The sequence below is a fragment of the Tympanuchus pallidicinctus genome, unplaced genomic scaffold, assembly GCF_026119805.1.
Source record: "Tympanuchus pallidicinctus isolate F22 unplaced genomic scaffold, pur_lepc_1.0 scaffold16, whole genome shotgun sequence".
Classification (NCBI taxonomy): domain Eukaryota; kingdom Metazoa; phylum Chordata; class Aves; order Galliformes; family Phasianidae; genus Tympanuchus; species Tympanuchus pallidicinctus.
Window position 1 is genome coordinate 29,553,702 of NW_026294679.1, and position 19,651 is coordinate 29,573,352.

A 19,651-nucleotide genomic window follows, 5' to 3' on the forward strand; every position below is an offset into this window, starting at 1 on the left:
TGGATGATCGTAGAGATTTCTTCCAACCTTGGTGATTCTAGCAGCGCTTGCAAAGTCCTGTACCATTGTGGGGGGTTTGCCTGAGCTGCTAGGAACCACAAAAGGAGTGCTCTGGAACAAAGGGGTTCAAGGAACTTCTGCTTCTATCCTTGCAGGGTGCACAAGGTCAGCACAAGCTGCTGACTTGAAATGCCTACTCTGCTTCATTGCTGTAATAAACTTGTCGAGTGAAATAAAGTCAGAAGGCTGCTGCTGACCTAGGCATGGCTTTTAACCCCTGAAATGCCTTCTGACCTGCAGCCAAAGGAGCAATTGCTCAGTGTGTGTGTGAAGGATTTCTTAAGAGAAAACCTGACAGCATATAGAAAATGACTTTGTTTTTGAAGACTTCAGGCTGCAATCTTGTGTATGCAAAAGCATTAGGTGGGGGGGAGGGTTTTGGCCCCCCTCTGCCAACAAAGTGGCCTGCGAGGTGGGGTTCTCCCACCAGAATAGGACAGGACTGGACAGTGGATGCTCAACGGCAGCAGCGATAGAGAACCTTGCCATGTCGGGGGGTGCCCTATGAGGTACAGCAATTTGTGGCATATTACTTTTCCCATCTCTCCCAGTCAGCTCAAACATTCTGTCTTTTGAATCCATTGGGACAGATTAGTCACCAGTCCATACCCATACAACTGGTGCATTTTGGGTTCGTCTTTTGTTCTGTGTGTGTGTGTGTGTGGTTGCTTCTCTGTTTGTTTATGCTCTAGATTACCAGAAGCAGGGAGTGTTCCCTACTGATGTTTTCACATTTCCATGAGGGTAGAAATTGAACACAGGCAGGGTAGCTTGGCCCAGCTGCCAGCTCCTCTGTATATCTTCTATCATTTCCTTTTTCCCTCATTTCTATCCCCTTCTCTCTGCTCCTCCTCTTCCTGCCCCTCTTTGCCTCCCCTCCCTGTGCTTCCCTGGCGGCACTGCTGGCTCTGCAGGCTCTGCACAGGCCCTGTTCTCTAATCAGATGAAGCTGCAGGATTATCTCTCTCCCTCCCTTCTAAGCTCCATTTTATTTCCTCTCCAGCCAGGGGGGAGGCAGGAAGGGGCGTCACCTCTAGGCAGAGGAAACCCCATCTCCCGGTCTCCTGCCTTTGATGCTCTCTAGCAATCCCCCCTCCTTCCCCTTATGTACTCACCTTAGTGTCAACAGCATCAGGCGGATCAAAGAGCCCAATTTCTAAAGGAAATCTGAACTTTTTTGGCTTTCATTCTCCACAAATTTCTGAGCATCTATTTTAAATCCCCTCCAAGTAGCTTGGACAGGGAAGCTGGATGTGCCATCTGTGAGTAGGGGCAAGGTAAGGACCACGGGAGAGTAACAAAGCAGATGAGGGGAAGGGAGAGGAATTGCACAGAGACAGAGCCAGGCTTCTGTAAGTGCTGTGCTGGCAGCAGGGGGTTGGTAAAAAGCCTAAAAAGCCAAGGAAATTGTAGTTCTCTCTTTTGGTAAAATATGAGACCTATGGCTCAGAACTTTAATGGAATTTAATATAGTGCTACATGTTGTGGGATGGGTTTTTTTTTGCTGTGCTTGTGTTTTAACTGAGGTGTGCATGTATATGCCTGGTAGCAAGTATTGGTAGAATAGACTTGTCACCCTATTTCTAGATTATATGTGGCTTTAAGTATTACTTTTTGGTGCTAATCTACTGGAGAATGGTTTCTTTTCTTTACCACCAAGCATACCATATGCTGGTTTCTTAATTCCTAAGAGGTTAATGCCTCACACTGGAAGAAAAACAGGGAAATGCTTCAATCCTTCTGAATGTCAGCTTTGTTTCTACACTCTTCTCTCCTGAGTAAATAATCAATTACTATTTAGGACAGCCTTTAGTGTTTTCATCTCAAACAGGAACTTGTATTTTTAAAGGCTGAAAGTTCAATTTGGTTTGGCTTTTAATTGCTGTTAGTCAGTGTTTTTCATCAGAAATCACTGTAGAAGACTGTTTTGTGCATACGTTGCAGTTCCTAACCTGTGATTAAATGTAAGAATTTGTGCTGATGCACTTGTGGGTTTGGGAGAAGAGGTTTAAAAGGGGTATGAAAAGCCAATGTTTATTTCTGCATTCAGAACTTAAAGCATAACAGATTGGCTGGGAAGATAACTATTGGATATTCTTCATAATAGAGGTTTGCATAAAAATGATGAACCATACAAAGATTTTGATCTTTTTTTCCAGTGACTCTCGTTTCGATGTAATTAGCCAACACAAAAATATCAGTGATTTCCTCACTCCGGGATGCAGATGAGTCTGCAAGTAGTTGTTTGCACGTTTAAAGTTAAGTAGTAGGACTGTAGTAAGATCTGAGGAATCTGTGTGTGTAATAATTAGGTTAGGGGGAGGTTTCGTTTAAGAGGGTGGATTTGTTGAGTGCTTTGTTTTCTATGCCATGGTTCAGTCACTCTGTGAAAGCACTGTTCTCTGAATGTAAGGTTTTGTTGATTTTGCTACCCAGACATTTTTACACTTGAGCTTTGCTCTGCAGAGTTGTAGTTAGAGTGTAGATACTGATGCTTTCCTAGGGCTGCACAAACAACAGGAGCAGTAAATGCCATACAGTATTGTAGTATTTGAGCTGGCTTATGGCATCAAATCTGATGAATATCCATTACTTAACCACTCCAAATCCACATTTTTCCTTACACGGTAAACCATATTATTTCAAAATAAACTTGAAAAACAAGAATATATGAGGGGAAGTGGAACAAAGAAAAATCATTATTTATGATTATTATACTTATGAAAGTTAGATTTTTCTTGGTTTAGAGCAACAACAAAATGATGTACTTTAGAGGTTGCTTTAAACCACTCCAGATGTGTAGCAGTATTTGCTATACTGGTCAGATAATGTTATATTTTCTGCAGAATAATTCCGTACAGAAGAGCAGCAAAATCCTCTTTCTTCTTCAGCAACTCTTCTGGAGATTAGAGGCTGAATATGAAGATGGAGTGTATTTGATCGATCCCTTGCATTTGGGTATTGCCAGCTGTTACACATCTTTCAGGAGAATGCAGTCTAGGAAAGCAGCTTTCAAAGAGAGTTCTGTTAATGGTATTTATTCATTTTCCATAAGCATTTTCCAGTGAATCAGAAAAGAACAAAAATCTATTGCTGTTACTGTATACCATGCTTTTATTGTTGCAAGTGACCTTAAAGGGACTGGGTGATATGTCTTCGGCAGCTGTATGCAATGTTTTGCATGTTTTTAGTCCCAGACCAGTCTATTCCCAAGAACAATATAGCATGAATCATAGGCTGCAAATAATATTACAATTTTTAATTTTTTTTTTTATTTTTCCCCTGCTATGATGAGCAGCACCATGGATTTTGTGAGCACTGGCATTTTAGTCAATTCTTGTGGCTTCATTGTACAGTAATAAGGGAATTACAGGGGAAGCAAATAGGAATGAGAAAAGGATTTCTGTAATTTTGGCCTTTGCAAGATGGAGGTTGTAAACTATCTTACTCTACAAATAAGCATGTAGAAAGCAGTGTTATGAAGGTGGCTGAAACTGTGTTCATTTCTGTAATAGCATCATGTTGATGTTCTTTCCTAAGGTAAAATCCTTGATGTTTACTCAATTGTATATTAAGAGTAGTCAGCCAATGCCGATGGGTTTTTAACTTGCATGAATGATAGAGGTGTGTGCATGTACATCATCCTATGTGAAAGTGCTTTTTAGCTATTAAAATGTCTAGAATATGTAAATAATCCAAACTGTTGGTGGTCTTTTTGTTTTGTGGAATGTGGAGTGGGGAGGTGATGCTTCATTGGCAAGAGAGATCTTGTTTCTGTGAAAGCAAAAAGAGGCAAGGAATGAAAATAAATATTGGAGTACAGCGGCCGGGAATATCTGTGGAGGGGTACCATGAGAAGACAATTAGCTGAGAGATGTTAAATGAGCTGCTATTGAATTCATCTGAAGATATGCAGCAGTTAGCCAATGTATATGTGAGGAGCAGTCCTGTAGGACTTGGACTCTTCAGTAGTAAATGGCAGGGAAGATAGACTCTTTCCTTTACCAAAGGTGTTAAAGGACTTCAGAATAAAGTTCCACTCAGGGCAATTCTTCTTAGCAACAAGAGCCTCCACGTATCACTTTGGGACTGCTGAAGTATATACGCTCACTCGGGAGCAGGCGCAGACTAGCTAAATGAAAACATCATCAGCCACATCTTTGCCAGCTTGGTGTTCAGTGTGAGCATCAAGTGCATGAGTATTTCAAAGTGCTGTTCTGCACCTATGAAGCATCCAAAAAAAGATCACCTCTGAAATGACCTATTGCTCTGTGTCAGGTATCTTCCGAAGTTAAGGCTTAGCTCTTGTGCATCTGATACGAAGCAGAGAAAGGAGCGGGAGACTTTCTCCTTCTACAGAATATTCTCTAATTAATCTTTAGCAAGGGCACACCTACGAAGATTAATGGATTGAGCAAATGTGAGACCTTCATTTGGCTTGCAGAAGTTTTACTCCAGTCAACAATGCATAAGACTGACAGAACTCAGTTCATCTGAGTTGAACTGGACAAAACTTCCTTTTCAGCTCATGAACTATACAAGCCTGGTGTGCAAGTTGGAGAGATGGTGAATACACAAGGTCTGAACATGGGTATTTTTAGGCTTCTGAAATTATTTTATTTCTTCCTGCAAAGAGTTTGCTGGAAAGTTCAGTGCCTGTGACTGAACAGGGTGAATATGCAGGGTGGATAAGAATGTCCTGAAATGTTGTCAAGGACAAAGATGCATCCTGTTTCAGCAGCTTTTCTTGGTTCTGAAATAGCCCTTAAACTGTTGAATGAGTAGAATGCTTTTTAGCAACAAAAAAGTTGCTGACATATTGGAAAAAAAAACCTTTGGAGTTGCCTCTTTCATTTGTATCTCCTTGTCTGTACAGTACTAGGCTTACTCTTCTGACCTGCCAAAACTCATTCCTGTTTTACCTTGTAGAAGCTGCAAATTCTACTAAGCCATTAAAGAAGATCTGTCATTGCAAAATGAAAACATAAGATGATGAAAAGAGAAATAACAGAATCATTCAGTTTTGAAGAGACCTTGGGAGCTCATCTTCTGCAATTCCTGCTCAAAGCAGAGATGGCTATGAGGCTAGATGAGATTTCTTAGGTTTTTGTCCACCTTAGTCTTGAATACATCAAAAATGCTTGAATGGCAAAAAGTTCCTACAACATCAAATACTTTTACATAATTGGTATCTTGTTGCTAGTAGTTAATAGGAGATGCTTAATGAGCTCTTCCAACAGTCCAGGTAGTACAGGTGGGATCTGCCTTTACCCTGCTGGTAAGAGGAACCTCCATTGTCTTGCAGCTACTGAATTCCTCTCTTTAGACTTCTGTATTTGTGTGTCTGAACATGACTAAGCGTTAATAAGGAAGTAGAGGCTATTGCAGCTCGTTTTGTGGTTGAAATTGGCTAAGAGGAGAAGAATATAAACAAAAGCTCTTGAGGAAGCTCTTCATATGCACTTGAAGTTGAGCTAAAAATTGCAAGTTTGGTCTGCTGCTTTTATGCGTCTTGTTTTTTCTCCCTGTGATCTCTGATGTCAAAGGCTTTGGGTAGCATTTTGTGAATGTAGACCTTCTTCTATCCAAGTTCTAATGCTTTTCTTCTATTCTTGAGAGATTAGAAGGATACTTTTTGTTTCTGAAAGCTATAGACAACAGTTGCCTGCATAGATCTGATTAGACTACAGAATAACTGGGAAAGCTTTTTTGAGACATCACATTTTGGCATAACTACTACATGGCAAAACATCAGTTTTGAGAAGTTTACTCTCCCCAATTTCTGCTGTATTCTTTGCTTCTGTAGTTTAAAGGTAGCTTATACTACACTAGGGCAAAAGGAACTTTTCAGCGCTATCAAACATGATTGAATAGACCTTCTAAAGTCCATTTCCTTTCCTGCATGACTAAATGTGTACACAACTTATCCCCTTGAACAGAGCTTGCAGTGTGAACCCAACCTTAAATTTGCTAAAGAAGCTTCTCTGGCTTCTGCCAGAGTGAAAAGTTCATCCAAGTAAATGAAAGCTTGCAAATGAACAAAGGTCTGTAAGGCAACACGATCTCTGGTTGTGCCAGCTCTGCTTATAAAAAATGTAGTGAATCTACTTGTAATAAATCTTGCTACATAATACAGCTGCTATTAGCATGTATATTATCTACATTATATGATCTGTAGCACACAGATGACATCCTTTTAAGAAACTCTCTCTGTTCTGGTGAAATAAAACTACTGTTAATATTGGTTTTATTTTTTAGGAATCCCTTGTCCTAAACTTGACCAGATAGAAGTTTTCTGCAAGTGCAACATGGATTTTGTATAAAAGATGCTGTTTGTTTGCTTGAACTATTGAAATATTTGCTGTTGCAAATATTAGTAAAGAAGGACTAGAATATGCTCTTCTCAATGTCTAGTATCTTTTATCCCGGGATTTTAGAGTGCTCTGTGATCATGAATTAAGACCTAAATATCTACATCAGAGGCTTCTGCATCTAATCTCTGAGTCACAGATGAGTAAACTGAGTCACAAAGTGAATGACTTGCTGAGGGTCATATCATATATCTGTAAACAAAGAAGTAGGAGGCAATTGTTTCCTCTTTCTAATCACTAACCAATTATTTTTGATAATTTGGAAGTGGTCCTCTTTTGTTCCCCACCACTGCTCAGTGTAATTGCAGGTTGTAGTTAGATTGTCCTTCTGAATCTTCCTGTTCTCTAGTATTTCGTGTACAATTCGTAAACACTAACTTTAATAAGGAATTTGTGTTTTTTATTAACCTTGGTATATTGCAGAGGAAAATGAAAGAACAAGAACTGAGGGTTAACTACTAGGTCTTGCTAGGTAGTTTGCTCGGTAAGTTGATTTAGGCAGAAGAAAAGTGCTACTACACATCTAAGAATGTACCACCTTTGATTGTTTTAATTGAGGCATCTTTCAGTCTGTAAACATTTTCTCTGGACATCACAGATGTTCGAAGATCTTCAGATTATGTTACCTTTGCTTATGTCACCACTATTTCTGCTTGATGTCACTGTAGGAATTGCCATCCTTCTGCTAGTAATGGTGATACGTGGACATTGAAGCTGCTGTGCCCTAAGCTAGCAAGTAGTGTTTTCAAGGCAGGCTTGAGATTTCTTTGTTTGCCACCCTGATTAGCTCTAAAGCTGTGGTTGCTGGCAGTGTAACACAGAGTCCAAGTGAATAAGATCATCTAGGAGACAGGGCATATTATATGAAGGCTTGGCACTTTGGCCTCTTTTTTCCTGTCAGCATGCTTGCAGGCTGTCCATGGACTCGCTTTAGGTATCAGAGGCACCTTAATTTGTCAGAGTGGAGCATCACAGTATCTTACTGCTCTTGCAATCAGCAGTAACTACCTACAGTGCTCAATCCTGAAGGCAAAGCTTAGGGTATCCATATGGCATGGGATGCTAAACCAAGCTGAGTTCACCTCTTTCCATTGTTGTTATTAAGCTTTCAAGCAAACAACAAAGAAGGTAGCTTGAGTATTTTCTGCTAAGACATGTGAATTTACAAGTGGATACCTGACTTACTCATGTTTGGGTGGGATTTTAGACGTGCAAACTGCTGACCTCATGTAAGCAGGTTGCACTGATATGTAGTGGTACTTCCTCACTCTGAGGCTGGAACAAGCCGTAGACAGACTTTGGGTTTTCTGTATGATTTTTACGTTCATGATACTTCACAAGCAGTGGTGAGCCATGCAGTTTGCACACACAGGCAAGATAAGTGGAGGCATGAAGAGCAAGCTGTAGCCGTGTGTTTTTTACACAGTTCTACTGAAGTGAGTTTACTGTGGGGACACATTGTTGTGACTAAAAGCTGACCCAGAAAGGCAGAGAAGGATGAGTCATTTGACAGCAGACCAGCCCTGTTCCCTCATACATGTGATGGAGTAGGTTTTGAACCTTCTGCTATGAAGAAGAAAAGATACTCTAATGCCTGTCTTGAAATAAATCCAAATGTGGATCGGTCACTGCAGATTTTCTGCATTAAAGATTAATTTCTTAAAAACATTATGAAATGTTTTTCTCATGGGACTTCTATTATTCCAGTGGATATCAGTAGCTAGCAGCTCTTACTAGCGTAAATCTGGCAGTTGAATTAACAGTTTCTGTTCTGCTTAAAGCAGCAAGGCAATTATATTAATGTAGCACTTCTGTAGGCATACACTTTTCACTGTAAGCATAGTTCTGCATGAGTGCTGCATGATATCATGCTAATTAAAGCTTCAGCTAATGAATCCATCTGATCACTCAAGCATCTCAACATATTTGATCTTTAACTGAAAAGTTTTAACTCTCCCAACAGAATAGGAGAGCTTTAAGGGATAAAAAGAGCTGTCCGTATATTAACAATAAGCATCAAGTACAACTGTACAGTATCTCATGATATTTTTGCTCTGTCAGTTGTGTTCTAGGGCAGGCTGTACCTTGTGGTCAGTCTGTGTGTACAAGCAGGTACAGTAATGTTTTGCATATCACAGTTTTCTAAAAAGATCAAAATCCTAAGCAGATCTTCGAAGTTTTTTCTGGGACAGAAGATTGAACAAAGGGCAGTGGTGAAGAAGACGCACACTTACACAGTCTGTCTTGTGGTGGCATCAGGACTGTACCTAACACATGCCTCCCTTGTGATAGAGCGTAGCCCTCTGCTTTCCCAGTAAGTTATTTACAGCCCAGTGTGAATTTCCCTCTTGGGAATTCCATTAAAGTTATCATAAAAATAGCCTTCTTTGCATTCATACTTCTTAGCTCACCTCCCTTGTCAGTATCACTTTGGAATATAGACTCCCCAGCTCTTGTTTTCCTTCTTTATCTCTCCCCTGGCTCACTCACTGCCAGGGCCATTTCAACCTTTTCTTTGGATTCCACTTGGTTCTGAGCATTGATTTCCTGCTTCTAAGAGCTTAAACTCCTTCAAGCGTGCAGTGATTTAAACAACTTCATAGCCTGTGTGTATCTAGGGGTTCGCCTTGGGCTACTGAATTTCTCTTTCCTGATTCCATCCAACAGCTGAGTTTTACCCACTTCAGAGGATAAGTGCATTAAGAACAACTAAGACTGATTCCCAAAGTAATCTGTAGCCTGCTTTCACATCTGCTTGTGGCAGATCTCTTCCCTCCTCCCCTCAAATGGCTGGTGATGGATGGTGATGGAGGGTGAATGGAGGGTGATGCACGCTGTTGGCATTACTATTCTGCTTTGAGGTGTATGGATGAACAAATGTTTGAACATACTCATTTCTGACATGATAATTATTTCATGATCTTCTGGTGAAGTCTTTGATGACCAGACTGCCCATGTTAACCTCATGATTTGATCTCCATCATCTTGATGCCACACACAGAGTCCACTCAGCTGGTCGAAAGAGGAGAAAGCCAGAACTGGAAATATTTAGCCAAGCCTGGCAAGAAAAGTGATAGTTAACAGAAATGAAGGAGAAGCTGTGAATAATCTGTGTGCATTTTGCAGTCGTAATCTATGCTTTTGCCTTGCTGAACACTGAGTGCCTTAATTCTTCTGCTCTTGTGTTTTCTGGCCTGAACACTGAGTGCCATAACTCTTCTGGTCTTGCGTTTTCTAGCCTGTCAAATCTTCCTTGTCCTACAAGGGAAACTACATTGATCACCCCTGTCACCAATGCTTCTTGTGATGCAGGGGAAGCAACAACATACAGTCAGACCTGAAATATCTTCCCAATCACAAACAGTCTGCACTGATCTGTTGTGAGCATCTGATGGTGTCCATAGATGCCCAGATTGGTCTGTCCAAGTACCTGGTACTTGGAAATGACCTAAAATATTAGAGGATGGCATTAGCAGATTTAAACAAGGCATAGTAAATATATAATACTATTCCAAAATGGAAAGCCAACAGGAAGATGATGGATTAAAGGTTAAGTAATTGGGATTTCAACCTGATTCTGTATTAATCTGTTTGCACTGATTTAGTGTTACTTACAGAATTTAGAAATGAAGTTCCTTTTTGAGAACTATCTTTTCCACAATTTCAACTTCTCAGTTTCTTCCTTGCCCTTACACTTTGCAGAAATAAAATAACAAACCCACAAAAAACAAATCCCAAACACTTGAATCTCTAAGCTTTTTAACATGGCTAATCCTGTTTTGCCAATGCCTTTCAAGTGGTTTTACTAGCCCCTTCCAACAGTAGTGATTACTGTTAATGGACCATTTCTTTAAGGTGAGTGAAGTAGGAGGGAGATCCTCAGGCTTCATATTATGAGTCAGTCTTGAGTCAGTGCAGAACAGACCTTTCTTATGTTGTGCAAGTTAGTGGTAATTCTCAAACCTGGCAGGACCAGGTTTATTAGACACGGCCGTACTTCTTTTCATTCTGTTGGTATAAGCCTCTTTAAAAAGAGTATAGCTCTAAAAGAAATCAGTGTCTTGTTGGAAAAGACTTTTTTTTATGTCACTTGTCTTATAGTAATCATCTATGGCAGGAATTTGGTTGTAGATACTAACAATGAAGACGCATTCCTTAAAATAGCAGCCCTGAAGAGAACAGGCGTGAATGTTCAGCATTGTTTCTGCTACCAAAGGTAACTTGGATGCTTAGGCAGAAATTGAGTTCCTTTTGTTATTTCTGTGTGTGTTGTGTTGTGTCCCAGATAGGTGTTAGTAATGCTTATGGCTGAGTAACAGCTGCCGCTTAGGCTGTAATGAACTTTCTGCTATTTTAACCATAAACTGTTCTTGCCTTTTCAAATTTATAACCATGCTGTCTGTAATAAGATTAAGCAGAGTTAAGAACCTAGATATAGCAGCCTTCTATTCGAGTAAATCTTGTAAGTTCATTAAAATTACACTATTCTTTTGCTACAAAACACACGTTGTCTTGGAGCATGGTGCTGCTGCAGAAGTTCTGTTTCTCACACGAAGCTGGTTATTGTGCAGGTTGTCAAGGGCCAGAAGGGTACAAATGAAGTAGCAAATTCTGGGCAAAGACCTTACAGCCCATCAAGCCATATGTTCTGTCAGAAAGAGCTGCTGCTCACTGCGGAGTAGAACGTCTGTCAACCTAGACCTTTGGTATGGATCCAATCCCCTAACTTCATTCCACATGTGCAAATTAAAGCTCTCATCTCTGTGGCTGACTCTGATTTCATCACTTACTTTGTAGTCAGGTGCTGGTTTTGAAAGCATAGAATGTAGAAAGGAATCATTTTTTTTCAGATTTTTTTTCAAAAAATAGCTACTTTTTGTGATGACAGAGTACTTATGTAGATCATAGTGTGGTAGAATTTGTTAAGTTATGGTGCTGATTCTTTGCTTCAGACACCATTCAAAATAGAAAAAGAACCACCACTTTTCAGGGCTAGCAGATTCAGCTGCTGTATTACTATCAACTTTGCTTATTGGAGGAAATACAAGCATTGTTAGATTTGTTATTAATGTATTCTCTTCTACGTGCCAATATTCCATGTTACTCTCATTGTTATGAATTCCAGGATCTGTTTTGTGGATGCCTTGTTTATTATAACGTTCTTATGAAACCTTCCAGGGCAGGAAAGAAAGCAATCACTACCAAATACATGATACAGGAGCTGAATACAATCATAATGGCTTAGGTGGTACTGAATATCACACGGAAGTTTCCTCTTCACATGGTGTGATAGCAGTGAAATACTCAATTTTATATTCAATTGTGATTGCTGTCAGAATTGAACTTGGAAGTGTGTGCAAGCAATATAAAAGTGCTGAAGTATTTGAAACGATAATTATTAATATTTCAATCGATAACATACATGATATTTAATGTTCTGAGACTAAATTTACTAGTGCATTAAATAGGTTGCAACTTTAATCATAAGTCATAGCAAAATACACGTTTATTGCTTTAAAGTAGTTCAGTGGAATTAGTGAAAGCAGCCTAGATTCCCTCATAAGCTATCTGAAGCTAAGCCAAAAATAGTGGATGTTAATTCCACTTCTATCCTAATCCTTTCTCTCCTTGCCTAACATTTTTCTGTATATTCATAACAGGGATCATGCTTTCTTATTTGTGCATTTAGGTGCAGATTCCCTTAGAATTTACAAAATGCAATGTCTCTGCATGACTATAAAATTACAGTAGAGAGTTTTTGTTGTTCTGTTTGTTTTCTAAATAGCATAACATGATTCTCACCTGTCCCCAGCCTCTCCCTGCTGAAAATGTGCACACCCAGACATGTTGGCTTCCTTCTGCTTCTCATCAGCTGCATGCAATCTGTACAGACTCCTGTTGCAGCATCTCTAGTGTGTGTAAATGCAGAGCTGTGCCAGCTCTTGTAGGGAGGTGTATGGTACTTGCAAAAATTCCTGTGTACTCTGGGGTATCAGCTCCAGCAGCGCGCACATGAATGGAGGATGTGTGAGAAGGCAAGTATGGAACTGCATGTCAATGCCAAAGTCTTTGGAAGAAAAGCACTGTGAGTGCACTGCTTTGCTTGGAGCTTATGCCACCGTTTGTTTTTGTAGAGTGGGTGGTCTTTTTCTGCTTCTTCCCCGTGCTGATGTTAGCAATTGATGGGGCTGGATGCTCAGCTGGATTGATGATCTGGTGTAGTGAATGCTAAGCCAGTTAAAAAAAGGAGGGAAAAAAAAAATCTGGGTCAGCAAGCTGACGCAGTTTGACACAGCTGCGTGCTCACTCATGCTAATGTAAAATGTAGTGGGAACATTTTGCTGCAGCAGAGGTCAGTGAAGGCCAAACCTACCAGACATTTGTTCTGCACCCATCACCTTCTCACAGAGCTCCACGGGTGCATGGGTGCCTGATAGTTGCGTAAGGGCTTGTAGCTACAAGGGAGTGAGGGGGAAAGCAAGAGGTAGCCTTACAGATGGGGAAGCATTTGAGCTGCCTGTGAAAATGTGACTTTGGATTTCAACATGGTATAGAAGTGCATTGTTCTAAAGAAAGATGGTTCATCTTGTTTCGATGAAGCTTTGTATTCTTTCTTAGTCTTTTGTTTTGTTTTTCCTTCCCATATTTAGCTATGTCCTGAACTATGTGATGAGGTGTTGTTTTACTTGACTGGTGTTTGTTCACATTGGTTTTTAAGGTCTGTGGCCCACATTTGCTTATGGCCCTACGTTTGGTTTCAGCTGCAGTTGGAGTCTATATGGGTGGGACAAAAAAAGCATCCTAAAGTGTTTGCTTTGGAGGTTTCATTTTGAACATCATGCTGGGTATTCTTTCCACTGATGTCAGGTCTGTTGCATTCTAGTGAATGCATCGCTGCTCTTTGTTTAGATCATGAATCAAACTGAAATTTGCAACACTCTGGTTACACAGGTTCCTGCAGAAATGATGCATAAAGAAGGCATACAGAGGTCTTGGTATCTGTGTGTATATACATATTTGAGCCTTGTGAGCTTACTGAGAGAGCTCTTTAAAGCTTCCATAGCCATGTAGCACTTTTACACCATGCCTGTTTGAAGCTTTCTTTCATTTGAGACTGAATATTTCTGACAGGATTTCCATCAGTAAATATCATTTCATCCCAGTGTGTGTGAGAGCCTTTGCAGGTGTTGACTTGTAAAGAGATTAAATATAAGGTCTTTGCCTTGCAGACTGCTATGCTCTGGTGTTTAATCCTATTGACTCCTTTGAACTCTTTGTGGCAGACTATACCCATAGGCATAAGTAGCTGCAGGATAGATAACATTCTGGAGGAGGAGATGAGGGAAGTATTTTAAACCTGTCCCTTTCCCAGCACGTGCTTTTCTTCTAAGTGTTGATCATGATTTTGTGAGGGCTTCTGAAACACTCTTAGAAATAGAGCAATGTTGAGGCTGCACCTGGCAGTGCCTTTAGCCCCAAGAGTCTGAAATTTCATTTGCAGAAGGAAGTATGCTTGTGTTATCCCTGGATGCCAGCAGTCAATGGAGTCCAATAGGCCTGAGAGGCTGTGTGCTGTACAGGGTGGGCTTGCTGCAGTTGGAGCCTATAATTAGTTTAACTGCTAACTCAGAAAACACGAATGAAGGAGGGGAGATTGCCTTTTTTGGCATACAATTTTGTCCAAATTTGAGCAAATCTTCATGCTAAAGGATATTGCTGCCAACTGCAAGTCTGTATTGCAAAGCACTGAGCATGACACCTCTCAGAGATATGATTAGAGGAATAAAATCTTTGAAAAGGTTGATAACTGCAGGACAAGGGGAAATGGTTTGAAGTTGAGGGAGGGGAGATTTAGGTTGGATGTCAGGAGGAAGTTCTTTACTATGGGAGTGGTGAGGTGCTGGAACAGCTGCCCAGAGAGGTTGTGGATGCCCCGTCCCTGGAGGTGTTCAAGGCCAGGTTGGATGGGACCTGGGCAGCCTGGTCTGGTATTTAATGTGCAGGTTGGTGGTCCTGCATGTGGCAGGGGGTTGGAGATTCATGACCCTTGAGGTCCCTTCCAACTATGTGATTCTGTGATTCCAAATAATAGTATTTTAAATGCTGTCATGTTCAGTGTAATTTCATTTTGGAAAAATTGCCAATGCAGGTGAATTTCAAGTGATGGCAATGTTACAAGATGAACTTATTATTATTAGCTTACCGAAGTTAACATTGAAAATGGAATTACAAGTGTAAGCAGTGATGTCTGCTTGGATCAAAAACCGAGCTCCTGATTGGCAGATGGAGCAAAAAGCATGCCCTTTATCAGTTACACTGGCAGATGACTCTTTGAGGCTGTAAATAACACATGAGAAGCTTCTCACTGAGAGGTCCAAATGTGCGACCTTGCCCTCTTTGATCTCTTGGTCTTGTGAGTGAACTTTCCTAAATTTTGCGGAGACAGTACTTGAGGTTGTTTAGATGAGTATTGTCAGTAAGTAGAAAACATGGAGAACTTTTCTATGTTACCTTCTCAAATTGCTTCTTTTTCTCCCCCACCATTTCTTGCAGATCTCTTCCTTTTGCCATGTCAGCTGACAGCCACCAGCTCCACACTCATTCCCACAAGGACACGCTAAGTTCTACTTGTCATGGTCTCTTGAATGTCAATAGTCACCCCTTGTCAAAGAGCTCCTCAAGTCTCATTTGTGCTGGGCATTCAAGTTTGGAATGGCAAAACAACAAACAGGAGCTAAAGAAAAGCCACAGCAGCACTGTCTGCCAAACCCTGGGACATGAGAGCGATGCCAGAAGTGTACCAAGTCCTAGATGGTCCTTCTCACAGTCTGGGTTGATGGGACTTGACTCAGTGGTCCAAACCATGAACAGTCAGTCACCCGATAACAATTCACAGAGCAGATCTAAGACTACAAACCATTTTCTTATCATTGAACAGTCCTCACCATCCTGGGAAGTGGGTGACACTAAGATGTGTGTAAAGAGCAGTACTGTTGAGAATGTTTCTTCAGCCTGTTTTAAGCACCAGCAAAGCATGGGTAAAATGGATGAACCAAGAGCTGCTCTCCAGAGAAGCCATTCAGACCTAACCTGCAGTTGCAAACAGCAGTGTTATGTCACTCACATAGAAACCAGTGCTACTGATTCAAGCCTTAGCTCTTCCAGCAGCAGGCACGGTCCATCAGTGGTGAAGATGTCTTTCCAAGCAGAAAGATATGGATCAGAAATAAATGAAAATACTCACTATCAAAACCTTGTGACTCATCTTCCAGCTCTACCTATAGACCAAAAAGTACCCACAAATACCTTTGACAGTGGTAGTATTCCACATAATACAACTGTTTACACAGATCCTGGAAGATTTCACAGTGCTGTTCTAGGACCCCACATGCCTGGAAACAGTTTCTCCAACAGGACAATTCTCAATCAAGCCACTGGAATTATTCATGGTGGTCTGACTTATAGTAATATTCCAAACTCTGCATATTCACCAATGGTGATGGCAGTTCATAACAATTCTGCAGTGCCCTGTAATATAAGGCAGGACTCTTGTATGAAAGTAGATGCCACTGTCCCTGCCTATTGCCATTCTTTGCCCATACCATCTATACAGCTTGTTCCACGGTTAGTATGCTCAGTTAGCGAGTCGGGAAAAGAGCAAGCAGCACCTGGCTATCTTCATTCCTTTTCCACTTCAGACATTCTGACCTATCCTAAGCTTGTGTCTTCAGTAAGTGAATCAGGCCTGGATGCCAAGAGAGTCCTGAAGTGCTGTAGCATTCCTGGAGAACAACTACAACATGCTCCGCACTGCACTCAGCTGGAGAGAGCTTCTCCAGAAACACAGACTGCTTGTGTTGCTTTTAGCAGCCAGCTAACAACAGACATAGCAATGAAAACTAAAGATATGTGGACTATGACCTCTGCAAATGATTTAACCAAGGGACTGAAACCGGCTCTTGAACGCAGAGATGCCGAGGTACAAACTCTCCCAACCATGGAATGCAAATCTGTTGCAACAAGCCCAGCAGCTGCAGCAGAAGGCCACTCACATGTGTTCCCAGAGGTCAACCTGGAGCAAGACTTGGAGGCCCCCAAGTCTCCGGTACGGGAAGTGAGATGGGACGATGAAGGAATGACGTGGGAAGTGTATGGGGCATCCGTGGATCCAGAAGTCCTTGGTTTAGCCATTCAAAAACATCTTGAGATTCAAATAGAACAATTCCAGACAGAGCCTGTTCAACAGACTCGGAAAAACGAAGAGGATCCTCTCAACAAGGAGCGGTCTTCTGACAAAATGGAGAAGAAAAGACCGTTCAGAACAATGATGCATTCTCTGAGATATCCAAGCTGTTGTGCTCGATCAAGTAGTGCAACGGAGTGAGCGGTAGCTCTAGGACAGCCACAGCCACGTTGGCATTTTTTGTTTGTTTGTTTTCTCAGTTGTAAATAAATGCTGTCTCTCAAGCGTTAACACAGTGCATGTGGACAATCCGCTTATGGATAAGTGGGAAAAGTTCAGTGGCCATCAAAAAGCAAAGCATGGAAAAACTCACATTTGGGCTGTGTAACAGAAGACACATGGTTGTATCTTCATCATGCCATCTGATTGTGTTGACAGTATTTAATGTAGCACTCTTATTCTTCTATGTTAATTTTACATTGTATTTTAAGGAATTAGACTTATTTTATAAATGATGCATCTTTTTAAAATAATGTTGAATTTTTCAGTATTTTCATGATTTAGGGCTAGGAAACAAAGTTAGAAAATGATGTTTTAATATAAATTCTTAGCTTTCCACCCTACTCCCTAAGTTTTGGGATTCATTTTGCTGTTAACTTACGCTAATGCCCACTATAAAGACTATATAGACTTGAGCTATAGATAAAATGGCAAACTGGTGTAATATTATATTACAAATAATTGTAACTTTTGCTGCATAATTCTGCCATGTAATTTCAGTATTACTAGCCAGAACTCACCCCTTTGCAAGCTGGTGTGTAGTTGGAGGATGCTGCTGCAACTTTCATGTAGTTACGACAAATTACAATCTGAACGTACAGATGTGATGTTTACTAACACAGATGTAAAGTGTTACCAAAGATGACTCATGTTATGTGAATTACTTATTGACTGCTTGTTTTCTGAAACAAAAGCTGTTCATATTAGTCTGTCACATGATCATACTCTACAAATCATAAGAGGTTTGGCTTTTCTTATATTAAAAATAATTTCCATCGAGTTCTTTTTATGTGCATCTATCCTGAACAGTGGCAGTTTTGTTGTGGCATAAACCACAGAGAACAGTTCGCATCTAATCTCTGCCTGTCTTGTGTTCCCTGACTGCTCTGATGTCAGCTGTCTGCTGGAAGTGAGACTTGGTGTCTTTACCAAAGTACAGCTAAAAGGAAGATTGTTCCTTCTGAGTGCCTTGGTCACATGGGCAGCTTCAAGATTTCCTTTTTCCCAAAAACAATTGAAAAAAAATCACAGTGTAAAACTTCAGTATACCATAGTGCAGAACCAGTTTGAACTGAAAGATTTGTCAAGAAAGCTGCTGGTAACAAAAATATGTAAGGACTTCCTATGCCTCTGAAAATTATTAAAATACAAGACATATTAGTGCAGATTTAGAAAAAAATACTGCTCGTCTGAATGTTAACTATATGGATAAAATGTTTTGTTTGTGTGATGAATGCCTCTTCAGAGGAATTTGGGTTCACTACATTTTTTCCAGTTTAAATACAGTCAGTGTGTACATTAAGTATTCTTCATGTTAGACCTCTGTTCAAGTGTTTCTCTTGTAAACGTGACAACTGTATCTCTGTTTTTGAATGCTTTCTAACTTATGAAAATCCAAATCCATTACATTTTATTTTGACATAAAGTAGAAAGAGAATTTGCAGTAGATTTATAACTGAGTGGGATGCTTGTCAAGAAAGAGTAAAATCTGACTGTATTATTTTCTTGAGATTATTTTCTCTGTTTTAAATAAAAACCTTCTAAAGTTAAGTCAAGCTGCAAAAACAAAGAGTTGCTTAGTCAAAGTCATATCATTTAGTTCTAAATTCATTGTATTTATTTATATGTTTCTCTCCAGAAAGTGTCAGTTTGCCTTTGGCTTCATGCTGTTGGAAGAGAACTTTCAGTTGCTAACAGCCTAAATCCTGATCTCACCCTTCTTTTTCTTTCTCTCTTTAGGAATGCCTGCCCTGGAATAAGTTTCTCTTCACTTCAACGCATGGCTTCAGAAATGGTTTGCTGCACTGCTGAGCCAAAAATCTCCTTGGAATGATGTTGCACGTGGCCCTCTGAGACTACTGGTGTGAGTGGGAGGAAAGTGCAATCACATGTTCTGAGCTCAGAGGTAACCACAAATGTTTCAGAGGAAAAAAAGGCATCTCCACTGTACAGGCTGCGTAACGTATTTCTTCCTGATCACTTCTCTGCTAAGAAATAATGGCAAGCTGGGCTAATTGCATTATTGGATAGACATTTAGTCTTTTAAATCCAAAGCAGTAATGACCTGTCTGGAGACATGCTGAGGTAAGAGGCCTTCTGGAAGGATGTTACTCCTTATTAAAAATGGAACAATGCAAACAGTGTAGCTTTGTTTAGGAAAAGCAGTGTGTGATGAGGTTGCAGTAGAGCAGAATTCCTGAGCAGAGACAAGACACAGGAATCCCAGCCCCAGACAAGTAGCAGGGCCAGATGCTCTCTGGACACTGCTACCTCCCTCTTTGGGGGGGCTTTTCCAACTGTGAAATTGCAATGTTAATACTTCATTGCCATCTGTTCCTTTCAGACATGCTGAGGTGATTAATTTGTCGTCTTAAGCCCCTGGAAAATGAAAGCAGTCTATTAGTGCTAAGTAATACTGTTAATTGGCAAGGTGGCAGCATGTGTATTTGAGATGAAAATTAGTCATTCTAATCAACTCTCACCACACAAGTTAAACCGCATATAACTTGCTGCATTGGTCAGTTGTGACTTCCCCTTTTAGAAGACCTTAGAATTCTAAGAGAGGAGTTTTGGTGTCTAAGCTTTCCTTTTGCTCCATTCAGAACTATAAATCTGAAATGATGAACACAGCATGCTTATTGAGCTTCCTTCCAAAGCCTTGTTATTTAAATAGGTCACAAGATCTAGCTGACCCTCTGCAAATAAGGAGACTAATACCTGTGAGCTTCTGGGTAGAGCCCCGGCCTGCTCATTCTGC

At 40.5% G+C, this 19,651-nt stretch overlaps 1 protein-coding gene across 2 annotated transcripts; it reads left to right on the top strand.

Annotated features, from left to right (window-relative positions):
- Positions 1-818: 818 nt before the first annotated feature.
- Positions 819-18,978, top strand: GPRIN2 (G protein regulated inducer of neurite outgrowth 2). Of its 2 annotated transcripts, XR_008205261.1 has the most exons (3): positions 819-1,337; positions 14,985-18,005; positions 18,634-18,978. XR_008205261.1 is itself a non-coding variant. In XM_052677801.1 (2 exons), the coding sequence occupies exon 2, from the start codon at positions 15,001-15,003 to the stop codon at positions 16,813-16,815; it is 1,815 nt and encodes a 604-aa protein (XP_052533761.1). In that variant the 5' UTR covers positions 819-1,337; positions 14,985-15,000; the 3' UTR covers positions 16,816-18,624. The 2 variants fall into 2 exon arrangements, 1 of the variants encoding a protein (XP_052533761.1); XM_052677801.1 differs by lacking the exon at positions 18,634-18,978 and having other exon boundaries at positions 14,985-18,624.
- The last annotated feature ends 673 nt before the right edge of the window (positions 18,979-19,651 follow it).